This window comes from Bombina bombina, chromosome 2 (assembly GCF_027579735.1).
Source record: "Bombina bombina isolate aBomBom1 chromosome 2, aBomBom1.pri, whole genome shotgun sequence".
Classification (NCBI taxonomy): domain Eukaryota; kingdom Metazoa; phylum Chordata; class Amphibia; order Anura; family Bombinatoridae; genus Bombina; species Bombina bombina.
Genome location: NC_069500.1, coordinates 977357409 through 977372546, shown reverse-complemented (window position 1 = coordinate 977372546; position 15138 = coordinate 977357409). Strand labels below are relative to the sequence as shown.

At 40.0% G+C, this 15138-nt stretch overlaps 1 protein-coding gene across 1 annotated transcript in view; it reads left to right on the top strand.

The window, feature by feature from the left end:
• Positions 1-15138, top strand: part of LOC128649935 (sodium/hydrogen exchanger 9B2) — a 346495-nt gene that overhangs the window by 236352 nt on the left and 95005 nt on the right. Inside the window, exon 8 of the mRNA XM_053703502.1 lies at positions 5719-5825. Within this exon, the coding sequence (XP_053559477.1) occupies positions 5719-5825 (107 nt within the window). The remainder of the gene's footprint in view (positions 1-5718; positions 5826-15138) is intronic.

The window sequence follows — 15138 nt, the reverse complement described above, 5'->3', positions numbered from 1 at the left end:
TTTGTTATTCATTAAAGCATGCACGAGCACGAAAATGGACTTGTTCTCGCCCTGCTCGCCACTCCCACATTGCTTAAGGACTCTCGTGACTTTATGGTTCTGTTGTACACAGAGGGGCGAAGCATGGGCATTTACGTTATGTACATTACCATTCCTTTTTCAATGCATGTACTGTTCTTCTTTCTAATCTTTAATAAAGCTTTTAAAACCAAAAAAAAAAAAAAAAAAAAAAAAAAAAAAAAAACGGCTCCGGTTCCGTTATTTTAAGGGTTAAAGCTTCCAAATTTGGTGTGCAATACTTTTAAGGCTTTAAGACAATGTGGTGAAATTTTGGTGAATTTTGAACAATTCCTTCATACTTTTTCGCAATTGCAGTAATAAAGTGTGTTCAGTTTAAAATTTAAAGTGACAGTAACGGTTTTATTTTAAAACGTTTTTTGTACTTTGTTATCAAGTTTATGCCTGTTTAACATGTCTGAACTACCAGATAGACTGTGTTCTGAATGTGGGGAAGCCAAGGTTCCTTCTCATTTAAATAGATGTGATTTATGTGACACAAAATTTAGAGAAAATGATGCCCAAGATGATTCCTCAAGTGAGGGGAGTAAGCATGGTACTGCATCATCCCCTCCTTCGTCTACACCAGTCTTGCCCACACAGGAGGCCCCTAGTACATCTAGCGCGCCAATACTCCTTACTATGCAACAATTAACGGCTGTAATGGATAATTCTATCAAAAACATTTTAGCCAAAATGCCCACTTATCAGCGAAAGCGCAACTGCTCTGTTTTAGAAAATACTGAAGAGCATGAGGACGCTGATGATATTGGTTCTGAAGGGCCCCTACACCAGTCTGAGGGGGCCAGGGAGGTTTTGTCTGAGGGAGAAATTTCAGATTCAGGGAAAATTTCTCAACAAGCTGAACCTGATGTGATTACATTTAAATTTAAGTTGGAACATCTCCGCGCTCTGCTTAAGGAGGTGTTATCCACTCTGGATGATTGTGAGAATTTGGTCATTCCAGAGAAACTATGTAAAATGGACAAGTTCCTAGAGGTCCCGGGGCCCCCCGAAGCTTTTCCTATACCCAAGCGGGTGGCGGACATTGTAAATAAAGAATGGGAAAGGCCCGGTATACCTTTCGTCCCTCCCCCCATATTTAAAAAATTGTTTCCTATGGTCGACCCCAGAAAGGACTTATGGCAGACAGTCCCCAAGGTCGAGGGGGCGGTTTCTACTCTAAACAAACGCACCACTATACCCATAGAAGATAGTTGTGCTTTCAAAGATCCTATGGATAAAAAATTAGAAGGTTTGCTTAAAAAGATGTTTGTTCAGCAAGGTTACCTTCTACAACCAATTTCATGCATTGTTCCTGTCACTACAGCCGCGTGTTTCTGGTTCGATGAGCTAGAAAAGGCGATCAATAATAATTCTTCTTCTTATGAGGAGATTATGGACAGAATTCGTGCTCTCAAATTGGCTAATTCTTTCACCCTAGACGCCACCTTGCAATTGGCTAGGTTAGCGGCGAAAAATTCTGGGTTTGCTATTGTGGCGTGCAGAGCGCTTTGGTTAAAATCTTGGTCAGCGGATGCGTCTTCCAAGAACAAATTGCTTAACATTCCTTTCAAGGGGAAAACGCTGTTTGGCCCTGACTTGAAAGAGATTATCTCTGATATCACTGGGGGCAAGGGCCACGCCCTTCCTCAGGATAGGTCTTTCAAGGCCAAAAATAAACCTAATTTTCGTCCCTTTCGCAGAAACGGACCAGCCCCAAGTGCTACGTCCTCTAAGCAGGAGGGTAATACTTCTCAAGCCAAGCCAGCCTGGAGACCAATGCAAGGCTGGAACAAAGGAAAGCAGGCCAAGAAACCTGCCACTGCTACCAAGACAGCATGAGATGTTGGCCCCCGATCCGGGACCGGATCTGGTGGGGGGCAGACTCTCTCTCTTCGCTCAGGCTTGGGCAAGAGATGTTCTGGATCCTTGGGCGCTAGAAATAGTCTCCCAAGGTTATCTTCTGGAATTCAAGGGGCTTCCCCCAAGGGGGAGGTTCCACAGGTCTCAATTGTCTTCAGACCACATAAAAAAAACAGGCATTCTTGCATTGTGTAGAAGACCTGTTAAAAATGGGAGTGATTCATCCTGTTCCATTAGGAGAACAAGGGATGGGGTTCTACTCCAATCTGTTCGTAGTTCCCAAAAAAGAGGGAACGTTCAGACCAATCTTAGATCTCAAGATCCTAAACAAGTTTCTCAAGGTTCCATCGTTCAAAATGGAAACCATTCGATCAATTCTTCCTTCCATCCAGGAAGGTCAATTCATGACCACGGTGGATTTAAAGGATGCGTATCTACATATTCCTATCCACAAGGAACATCATCGGTTCCTAAGGTTCGCATTCCTGGACAAGCATTACCAGTTTGTGGCACTTCCGTTCGGATTAGCCTCTGCTCCAAGGATTTTCACAAAGGTACTAGGGTCCCTTCTAGCTGTGCTAAGACCGAGGGGCATTGCAGTAGTACCTTACTTGGACGACATTCTGATTCAAGCGTCGTCCCTTCCTCAAGCAAAGGCTCACACGGACATTGTCCTGGCCTTTCTCAGATCTCACGGATGGAAAGTGAACGTAGAAAAGAGTTCTCTATCTCCGTCAACAAGGGTTCCCTTCTTGGGAACAATAATAGACTCCTTAGAAATGAGGATTTTTCTGACAGAGGCCAGAAAAACAAAACTTCTAAACTCTTGTCAAATACTTCATTCTGTTCCTCTTCCTTCCATAGCGCAGTGCATGGAAGTAATAGGTTTGATGGTAGCGGCAATGGACATAGTTCCTTTTGCGCGCATTCATCTAAGACCATTACAACTGTGCATGCTCAGTCAGTGGAATGGGGACTATACAGACTTGTCTCCGACGATACAAGTAAATCAGAGGACCAGAGATTCACTCCGTTGGTGGCTGTCCCTGGACAACCTGTCACAGGGGATGAGCTTCCGCAGACCAGAGTGGGTCATTGTCACGACCGACGCCAGTCTGGTGGGCTGGGGCGCGGTCTGGGGACCCCTGAAAGCTCAGGGTCTTTGGTCTCGGGAAGAATCTCTTCTACCGATAAATATTCTGGAACTGAGAGCGATATTCAATGCTCTCAAGGCTTGGCCTCAGCTAGCAAAGGCCAAGTTCATACAGTTTCAATCAGACAACATGACAACTGTTGCGTACATCAACCATCAGGGGGGAACAAGGAGTTCCCTGGCGATGGAAGAAGTGACCAAAATCATTCAATGGGCGGAGACTCACTCCTGCCACTTGTCTGCAATCCACATCCCAGGAGTGGAAAATGGGGAAGCGGATTTTCTGAGTCGTCAGACATTTCATCCGGGGGAGTGGGAACTCCATCCGGAAATCTTTGCCCAAATTACTCAACTGTGGGGCATTCCAGACTTGGATCTGATGGCCTCTCGTCAGAACTTCAAGGTTCCTTGCTACGGGTCCAGATCCAGGGATCCCAAGGCGACTCTAGTAGATGCACTAGTAGCACCTTGGACCTTCAAACTAGCTTATGTATTCCCGCCGTTTCCTCTCATCCCCAGGCTGGTAGCCAGGATCAATCAGGAGAGGGCATCGGTGATCTTGATAGCTCCTGCGTGGCCACGCAGGACTTGGTATGCAGACCTGGTGAATATGTCATCGGCTCCACCATGGAAGCTACCTTTGAGACGAGACCTTCTTGTTCAAGGTCCGTTCGAACATCCGAATCTGGTCTCACTCTAACTGACTGCTTGGAGATTGAACGCTTGATCTTATCAAAGCGAGGATTCTCAGATTCTGTCATTGATACTCTTGTTCAGGCCAGAAAGCCTGTAACTAGAAAAATTTACCACAAAATATGGAAAAAATATATCTGTTGGTGTGAATCTAAAGGATTCCCTTGGGACAAGGTAAAAATTCCTAAGATTCTATCCTTTCTTCAAGAAGGTTTGGAGAAAGGATTATCTGCAAGTTCCTTGAAGGGACAGATTTCTGCCTTGTCTGTGTTACTTCACAAAAAGCTGGCAGCTGTGCCAGATGTTCAAGCCTTTGTTCAGGCTCTGGTTAGAATCAAGCCTGTTTACAAACCTTTGACTCCTCCTTGGAGTCTCAATTTAGTTCTTTCAGTTCTTCAGGGGGTTCCGTTTGAACCCTTACATTCCGTTGATATTAAGTTATTATCTTGGAAAGTTTTGTTTTTGGTTGCAATTTCTTCTGCTAGAAGAGTTTCAGAATTATCTGCTCTGCAGTGTTCTCCTCCTTATCTGGTGTTCCATGCAGATAAGGTGGTTTTACGTACTAAACCTGGTTTTCTTCCGAAAGTTGTTTCTAACAAAAACATTAACCAGGAGATAGTCGTGCCTTCTTTGTGTCCGAATCCAGTTTCAAAGAAGGAACGTTTGTTGCACAATTTGGATGTTGTTCGTGCTCTAAAATTCTATTTAGATGCTACAAAGGATTTTAGACAAACATCTTCCTTGTTTGTTGTTTATTCTGGTAAAAGGAGAGGTCAAAAAGCAACTTCTACCTCTCTCTCTTTTTGGATTAAAAGCATCATCAGATTGGCTTACGAGACTGCCGGACGGCAGCCTCCTGACAGAATCACAGCTCATTCCACTAGGGCTGTGGCTTCCACATGGGCCTTCAAGAACGAGGCTTCTGTTGATCAGATATGTAAGGCAGCGACTTGGTCTTCACTGCACACTTTTACTAAATTTTACAAGTTTGATACTTTTGCTTCTTCTGAGGCTATTTTTGGGAGAAAGGTTTTGCAAGCCGTGGTGCCTTCCATCTAGGTGACCTGATTTGCTCCCTCCCTTCATCCGTGTCCTAAAGCTTTGGTATTGGTTCCCACAAGTAAGGATGACGCCGTGGACCGGACACACCTATGTTGGAGAAAACAGAATTTATGTTTACCTGATAAATTACTTTCTCCAACGGTGTGTCCGGTCCACGGCCCGCCCTGGTTTTTTAATCAGGTCTGATAATTTATTTTCTTTAACTACAGTCACCACGGTATCATATGGTTTCTCCTATGCAAATATTCCTCCTTTACGTCGGTCGAATGACTGGGGAAGGCGGAGCCTAGGAGGGATCATGTGACCAGCTTTGCTGGGCTCTTTGCCATTTCCTGTTGGGGAAGAGAATATCCCACAAGTAAGGATGACGCCGTGGACCGGACACACCGTTGGAGAAAGTAATTTATCAGGTAAACATAAATTCTGTTTTTTGTTTTTTCAAAACTTTTCCTTAATATCAACCAACTTTGGTACTGACACACCATTATTTAAAATTTAAGACGGTCTGAGCTGTATCACCTACCTATTAAATCTATTTGTTCACACTCCAAGAAGAAACCTATCAAATCCCACCCTTCTTGATCAGACTTTGGTTCTATCTACTCTACTAGTCAGATGCCACATACCCACCAGTACTGTATGTTTCAAGTGTAAAGAAATGTATATATTTACCAATAAGTGTCAATCCTGTTATACCTGTCTATCATCTATAGTACAGGGACCTATAACCTGTTATAAGGAATCTTAGTATTTTGTTCTGTGAAGAGCTTTATTAGTATAAAGTACAAATATTGGTTTTATTATTACTATTATTATTAATGCAAGTGTATTAATGTAATGAGCTTTAAAAATATTTTGATTAATTTTGGTAAATTTTCATTTCACAGGTTCCACCCTTAATAACATCATCAGAGGAGTACTAGAAGTTGTAGTTGGAGTAGTATCTGGTCTTGTATTAGGATTTTTTCTTAAGTATTTTCCAAGCAAAGATCAGGTAAAAATTCTGCATTTCTTTATCTTCTAATTCTTCTGAATATATTTGTAACTGTAAATACTGTAATGGTGCTTTAAGTTAGTGCATAAACGGAATTACTCAAAGGAGTTTAAAACTTTTGGAATGATGAAAATATACAGACTTGACAGCAAAATTATAGGTCTAATCAGAATTAAAAAAATCAAGTTACTATTTATTATTATAATCTTATTTTAATAGCTGTTTTGCATTGCCAGGATCATAAAGCACCCGATTAGTAATGTATGTTTACAAAAAAAAACTGTACTTTCATTATATATCTGCTTAAAGGGACAGTACACTGTAAAATTGTTTTTCCATTAATGTATTTTACATGACTTGTTATACCAACTGCAGAGTATAAAATATTTGAGAAATTCCATTTTCATGCTTATTTGTGTATATGAAGTAGCTGATTTTGTGCTTTGAAACCACAGCCTATTACAATGGGTTGAACTTAAAGGTGATATCAGATCTCATTATGTTCTAAGTTTGTGTAAGCAGACTTGCTTCCTTATCTTTTATTTGGCTGGAAAACCAAAGCTCAATACATAGAGAAAACAATGGGAAATGATCATTTTATTACTTAACTATCCTGCATCCCACTGAGAGTGTAATCTCTTCTGCTGGCTGTGTATACTTAGGCTATTCAATAGCCTATACTCCAGTATTAATTTGTTCAGTGTAGGTGGCGATACCACAGGCTAAATCAGTTATTTCAAATGCTGAAATAGGAGTAAAGGAGCTACTTGTAACTAATTTAATACACTCTAGCAGGTTAAAAGGATCATTGGGAATAATTTAAAGGGGAGAATTTTTTTGGGTGAACTGTCCCTTTAAGTTTTCTCTGTAATTAAATGGAAAATAAATTAATTTTTTCAAAGTATTGACTGTAAATGTTGCACTTGCAGGAACAACCAAAGGCGGTAGAAACTTGCTGTGTTCCTCTGCAAACATTGCTGTGACTAAGGTAATGACGCAGAGCGCTTGGAAACAGAAAATGGTGACATCATAGGGACCACCCTAACATCACTTTGGTTGTTCCTGGAAGCCTTAAAGGGACAGTCTACCTTCATAATAAAGTGATCGATTTCGTTAGTTTGCCCCTTATTAACTTGTACTATCTGTTTGTTAGCATGCTGCCCACAACGGTTTCCATTATATTTAAAAGCGATTGACGCCGTTTTCGATTTGCAAATGGCCCCTGAACTCCACCTACCGCCGTCTTCTTTATTCACAGCACTTTTTTTTTTCTCCAAATTTCATGCCCGTGAATGTTGATAACGTCACCGCGTTGTGCATCGAGTTACTGCGCATGATCGCAGTCGACCGGGAGAGCTGGGGATCGTTTTTAGGATTGGACCGTTCAAGATTACTCTATGCAGTGACGTCACTGGCTGCATAATGCGCATGTGCATAATACCGGGAATGCTATATTAGCTTTATTTACGATTTCATGGGAGACACAGGGTAGTGTATTGAAGTGAGGCATGGATGATGTCATAGTAGGCGGAGGTTAGGGGCCATTTTCAAATCTAAAACGGCGTGAATCTTTTGGAAATATAACTGAGACCGTTGTATGCAGTATGCTGACAACCAGGTAGCACAAGTTAATAAGGGGCAAACTAACTAAATAGATCACTTTATTATAAAGGTAGACTGTCACTTTAATACAGCAAGTAATGATTGTAGATGTGTCTCGCGTTCAACATTTATAACCTTTTACTATTCCGTCATCATAGTTTTCAGTTGGTATATGTTTAACTGGAATCTATGGTTGATCTCCAAGAAGCTTATACATGTGTGATCTTTTTTTAGATACCTGTCCTTCGTCTAAAAAAATCTAAAACTAGTATGTGTATTTTACTGTATACCACACATAAGGAGCTAATTTAATTTTTTTACGTGGTAAATTGTAATGCTTTTAGAAAATTGTTGTTTTTATAAATATTCAACATCAATACTTTTTCTAGATAATAATTTGAAAAGACTTTCTAAAGCAATACATTTTATTATCGTTTATTTTATATAAAATTCCGTAACGCTGGGTACAGAGAAAGCGGTATAAAATGACAAAGATTTGTGATAAGATCAACCATTAAAATTGGTAAAATAGAAAAAATAAAATAAAAATGGCTTTAAATATGACATATCTATTCACCAGTTTCTTTTCATCTAAGAAAATTAGAACTAAGAGCTGTAAATAGCGCTGGGAGGAGTTCCATTAATATTTGTGCAGTTTGTTCCATTCCATTCTAATTTTTTTTTTTTTTCCCTTTTTTTTTCTAAAGAACTTTATAGCAAAAATGTTATCCAGAATTGTAATGAAACTACTTTTCAGTATATCCTGTTGGCTGGGAAAAAATCCCAGAAAAAAAAAAGACTCTAAATGATTTTTTTTTTTTTTTTAAAAGCTCTTCATTTTAGCCAGCAGTTTTATAGCTTTATGTCTATTTTGAAGTAAAAATCATTTAGGACAAATAGAAAAAAAAAGTATTCCATTGCCCCTTAAATCAGCAATTATAAGATAACCTTTTAACTGGTTATTAACAAAAGAAAATTAACAAAATGAATTAACATGTTGTTTATGTTGTAATCTCTAACACATATTTTGAATTCCACAGAGAACCTAATCTAATGTGCTGCAGATTATTTTTAAGAACATTATAAATTGGAGTTGCCTCATATTATAAATATAGTCTCCTTTGAACATGAGATAAAGGATTAGAGAGTAAGACAGCCCTTGAATCTATTTTCCCAGAGGGGAAAAAAACCTATATGTTCTGGCATTTTAAGTTTTTTTTATGCTGTTTTGTTTTGCTTTTCATTTTTTTGTCTGGTAAAATTCCAACATTGTAATGGCTTAAGACCTTTGATATAATTGACAATATTTTTACAAAATAAACATGAGGCAACTCTCAAATTTAATCATTTAAATTCTGAGAGGCTATAAAAACCAGTATAAACCTAATGTTTCTTTATAGTATCTAAATATTTAACACTTAATTCCCTGACATACTTTTTTTTACATTCATTTTACCAGCACATTAAGATTATCTTGATATTTTTGTTAATGTTCCATTCACTTAGATAGGTATAAGCTTCTTGGAGAAAAAAGTTTGGACTGGAACCTTTTTGGTTTATGTTCATCTGGAATCCATTGGTAGCAAGTAATTACTAACTGGAAGCAAGATGAATCTTTAAAGGAAGACCATAAAACACCATTATTTTAAAAGTGAGACACCTAAAAGCAAACAAACAAAAAAACTAACAAACAGTACTTTAGGCTTCCAAGAATAGCAGATATGACGTTTTAATTTTTTTTTATTCTTTTGGTATTTCTACACTTTCTTATTAGTTACAGCAATGGGTCTGCAAAGGACTTCAGCAAACTCTTATATTTCAGTTGCTTTTGTCTGCAAGTTACGAGCAACATTTACGGTTTGTTCTTTAATGGTAAATGAAACCTCAAATTTTTCTTTCATAATTCAGATAGAGCATTCAATTTTAAGTTACATTACAATTTAGTTCCATTATCAAATTTGCTTTGTTCTTTTTTTATCCTTTGTTGATGGAGCAGTGCTCTACTGGATATTCACTGAACACATTGGGTGAGCCAATGACAAGAGGCATATGTGTAGCCACCAATCATCAGTTTAGCTCCCGGTAGTGCATTGTTGCTTCTCAGCCTATCTCTGTATGTTTTTCAACAAAGGATACAGAGAGAATTAATCAAATTAGATGATAGAAGTACATTGGAAAGTTAAAATTGTATATTCTGTCTGAATCATAAACGTTTAATTACTGTCATTTCATATTTATTTCTTTTAAAACTGTATGTTGGTAGAGTTGCATAATCAACAGGTACATAATAAAAAGACAATGAAATAGCACTTCTCTGAGGGGCCGATTTATGAAAATGCGGACGGACATGATCCACTCTAGTGATCATGTCCGCCGCACATCGATAAATGCCGACAGCATACGCTGTCAGCATTTATCATTGCACAAGCAGTTCTGGTGAACTGCTTGTGCAATGCCGCCCCCTGCAGATTTGCAGCCAATCGGCCGCTAGCAGGAAGTGTCAATCATCTCAATCGTATCTGATCGGGATGATTGCTGTCCGCCGCCTCAGAGCAGGCGGACGAGTTAAGGCGCAGCGGTCTTAAGATGTATCGGCCCCTGAGTCTCTGAAATGAACAATAGTTTCTTTCTGATAAATTTCAAAATTTACTTCAACTTGTCAGCCCAGTGTATCATGTGACAGCCATCATGTGACAGCCATCAGCAAATCACAGACTCATATATGCATACACTGCTCAGTAGTAGCTGGTGTGCATATAAAAAGACTGTGCACTATTTGATAATAGAAGTAAAAATTGGAAAGTCTCTTAAAACTGCAAGTCCTATCTGAATCCTGAACGTTTCATTTTCACTTAGTGTCTCTTTAAATTGAAATCTCAGATTTTAGCTCTGAATTTGATAATCAATTACTGGGAATGATTTACAGATTCCTAATCCTGCCCCCTTTGTAATAGGCTACTTTTAACTACTACATGCCTAATACTATTGTTTTGCAGTACTGTATTGTGATGAATTAGGAATGTGTTTTGTCAATTTATGTCAAATACGAACATATACATCTTTTGTAAGATTTATAAAACTTTTGTATCCTATTGTTTGTCATTTTGAGTGAACAATATCCCTAAACAATTCTTACTATTTCATGCATTCTCTAATTGGAATGGAACTAATTTCTTATGCTTTCCACATAAGTCTTAAGATTATTTTCTGCCTTCCTCTTTTTGATTAACCAGTTGTATTGCTTTTATCTCTTTTTTTTAAATGTGATGACGATCAATAGTAATTATGTCAGACCTCAGTCTTAACTCTACATGTTTTTTTTGTTTATCCGATTGCTGGTTTTAACAATTTTTCAATTAAACATTGTTTTTTTCCAGCGTATGACACTACACATATCCCTTTTTTTCTTATGCTGTTTATCTCATCACCTGGGGCCAGTAACTGTGTAGAATGTTGTATTGGGGATTGTGAAGTCTCCAGGGAGTTGTTAAAAAGCGTCATGATTAATAAGTGCTTCCGTCTCTGTATCATGCAGTAGAAATTCTCATAAGGGCCTTTATATGGAATTTAACCATGTTTAGTACAACTATAAATATTATTATAACCATTTACCTACGTCTTTTACACTTTTTTAAATTTATTTATATAAGTATTAATTAATAAGTATTAAAAAAAAAAGTGATATACATCTGCATTACGTTACACCTGTTAAAACATAATCCATCAAAAAGGTTAACTAATACAAACAAAAACTCAAAATATTAAATAGAAATCTATTCCCAGATCCTTGAGATGGCACCCAGTCCACGTGCTTCTTGCCCCAGATCCGAAAATGATGAAGAAAAGAAAATAAGGAGCAGTCCATTATCATGTTAACTGCCCGTTATTTCCATCCTATGTACTGCATTGGGTTTCAGGGTAGTAATTTGAGCCAGGGGCCCTATCCAATGATTGCAAATCTACCTAAGTGGGGCAAGTGTATTAACACTTCAAGGGATATCAACCCCTTCACTACTGGGAATTTCAGAGTAAAACTTGCCCAAAGTACCAGAGAATTTTTAGCATTTTCCTTTTTAATATGAGGAGAGTCCACAGCATCATTCCTTACTGTTGGGAAATACTGAACCTAGCCACTATGAGGAGGCAAAGACACCCTAGCCAAAGGCTTAAATACTACCCCTACTTCCCTCATATCCCAGTTATTCTTTGCCTATCGTCACAGGAGGTTGGCAGAGAAGTGTCAGAAGATTCGGAGTAGTTCCCTATGGAGGGTATCTGCCCTTCGAAATGGGACTGGAGTTTTAAGTAGTCTTGTCAGCCTCTAAGAGCATTGATGAAAGTTAGAGTCTGGAGATGCAGGGAGAGTCTTTCTGCGAACGCATCCAGACTCGTATTAACAGCTCCTAAGCAATCAGTGTTGACGAGTTTCACTGCCTGGTTCCATCACTCAAGTCCATGTCAGGAGTGAGGCTACAAGACTGTCAAACTTGAGAGGCTGTGTTTCTGTTCCACGGCATAGATTCCGGTAAGATTGTTTAATTTTTTTATATACATATGATAACACAAGAAGACAGGGTCACAGTGTTGCTCCTTTTATCTAAATGGAATCAAGGGTTAATATCTCCGGAGGGGGATTATTGAACAGTGGGGATTAATCACATAAGTTTATTTGATTATGCTGCGACATGTGTGAGATGAGGCTCAGGCAGATGTTGGAATGTACAGGGTTTTCACTTTCGTTTTGGGAGCTGTGCTGCCTGAAAAGCTTGGTGTGCTTTTTTACTAGAAAAACAGGGGCTGTCCTGCATTGCGCACACCATGACTGGGTGTGGTCACACTTATTTCCTCTTTTCTGACCGTGCGATTTACGGTTTCTCTGTTTGGCCTGGGTCATAGGAGGTGGTGAGTGCCCCAGCCATTGGGGGTATAAAGGTGCCGTTTTTTCTTGGTAAACAATAGTCTGCTTTGTTACTCAAGCTATGGAGGATTCTGATGCGTTATAGGGTACTCCCTCTTTACCTAAGTCTAATATCTGTTTATATTGTGAGGAGGCCACGGTATACCCGCCTGCTCAATTATGTTCCACATGCCTTGATAAAGTAATCATGTCAAAGAAAGTTAATGTTTGATACCACTGAGCCGTCCACCTCTGAGGAGTCTCCGTCCTGTGAGGTGCGCACCCTACAGTCATCTCCTAATACACATGCAGCCTTCCATAGCACTCCTAATCCTCCATCTGGAGGGGCCCTTTTACCGCCAGACTTTGCTGAGCAGTTACAAATGGCAGTGTCTGCGGACTTTAGTGCTTTACCTCGCCCTGCTAAGTGCAAGTGAAAGGTCAAATATTGCTATCCTTCCCAGGGGTCATCTGCTAGCTTATTGGATTTATCTGATACAAGATTATCCGATAATGAAGGCGCCTCTGATACTTCAGAGGGTGCTCTTTCTGGGTCGAAATCTGCTGCCTCTAAGCCTCCAGCTGCGGAGTAACCAGACTTTAGATTTAGGATTGTGCATTTACGCTTTTTGCTGAAGGAAGTTTTGGCTATGTTAGAGGTTCCAGAGCCCAAATTGCCTGAGGAACCTTTGATCCCTATATTAGATAAGATCTACGAGGACAGGGTTGTACCACAAACTTTCCCTGTTCCCGTAAAGATGACGAACATTATTAAGAATGAATGGGAAAGAATTGGTGCTTAATTTTCCCCTTCTTCCTTTAAAAAAATGTAGGGGGCAGACTGTCGCTCTTTTCAGATGCTTGGTTTGGGGACGTGCAAGACCTGTGAGTCTTGGAGGTCATCGCTCAGGGATACAAGATAGGTTTCAAGTCTCATCCACCCAGGGGCAGATTCCTCCTCTCAAACCTGTCTTCGAGGCCAGAAAAGAGAGAATCCTTTCTGGGGTGCGTAAGGGATCCCTCCTCCCTAGGAGTCATTGTTCCAGTACATCTTGCAGAAAGAGGTCTGGGGTACTATTCAAACCTTTTTGTGGTCCCAAAGAATGAGGGAACTTTCCACCCAATTCTGGACCTAAAGTGTTTAAACAAATTCCTATCTGTCACCTCGTTCAAGATGGAGACGATAAGGTCCATCCTTCCTTTAGTTCAGGAAGGACAGTTCATGACCACTCAAGATCTGAAGGATGCTTACCTTCACATTCCAATACACAAGGAACACTTCAAGTTCCTAAGGTTTGCGTTCCTGGACCAGCACTTCCAGTTTTATTGCACTTCCGTTTGGTCTAGCTACTGCGCCAAGAGTTTTTATGAAGGTTCTAGGGGCTCTGCTTGCAGTGGCTAGAACCAGAGATATAGCAGTATCGCCATACTTGGACGATATTCTGGTTCAAGCTCCATCCTGTCGTCTGGCAGAAGACTATTCGAGATCTCTTCTTTTTCTTCTTCAATCTCATGGGTGGAAGTTAAACTTAGAAAAGAGTTCTCTTATTCCCAGTACCAGGGTGGTATTCCTGAGTACTATAATAGACTCCATATATGTGAGGATATTCCTTACAGATCAGAGACGTCACAAGCTAACTTCCGCTTGTCTTGCCCTCCAGACCTCTTTAAACGGACAGTATACACTCATTTTCATATAACTGCATGTAATAGACACTACTATAAAGAATAAGATGCACAGATACTGATATAAAAATCCAGTATAAAATGGTTTAAAAACGTACTTAGAAGCTTTCAGTTAGCTCTGTTGAAAAGGGAGTTGGAAAGCCCACTGCAAGTGGGAAATAAGACACTCCCCCCTCCCCCTTCTTTTGCATATGAAAAGACCCTTTACACAAACAGGAGCAAGCTGGAGAAGGTAGCTGACGGTATTCAAATAAAACTTTGGGGCTTGGTTAGGAGTCTGAAAATCAGAGCAATATTCTTTAAAAATAAGCAAAACTATACATTTAAAAAAAAAAAAAAAACTTTATGGGCTTCATAAATAGATCATCTACAAAACATTTATGCAAAGAAAAAATAAGTGTATAATGGCCCTTTAAGGCCCTCTGTGGCTTGGTGTATGGAGGTGATTGGTCTCATGGTGTCCAGCATAGACATTATTCCCTTTGCCATATTCCATCTCAGACCACTTCAGCTGTGCATGCTGAGACAGTGGAACGGCAATCATTCGGATCTGTCTCAACAGATTTCTCTGGACAACCGGTCCAGTGGATCGCTCTCCTGGTGACTCTATCCAGATCACCTGTCCCAAGGGACATCCTTCTTGAGACAATCCTGGGAGATTGTGACTTTGGACGCAAGTCTATCAGGATGGGGAGCTGTTTGGGGTGCCAGAAAGGCACAGGGCCTGTGGACTCGGGAGGAATCCCTCCTCCCGATCAACATTTTAGAACTTTGAGCGATCTTCAATGCTCTGAAGGCTTGGTCTCTTCTTGGTTCGTCCCAGTTTATCAGATTCCAATCAGACAACATAACCGTGGTGGCTTACATCAACCATCGGGGGAAACGAGGAGCTCCCTAGCAATGAGAGAAGTATCTCAGATTCTGGAGTTGGCAGAGGCCCACAACTGCTCGCTGTCAGCGATCAACATTCCGGGTGTGGACAACTGGGAAGCGGATTTCCTTAACAGACAATCCTTTCATCCGGGGGAATAGTCTCTCCATCCTGAGGTGTTTGTGGAGATTTGCAACAGGTGGGGGATGCCGGAGATAGATCTCATGGCGTTCCAGCTCAATTCCAAGCTACCCAGA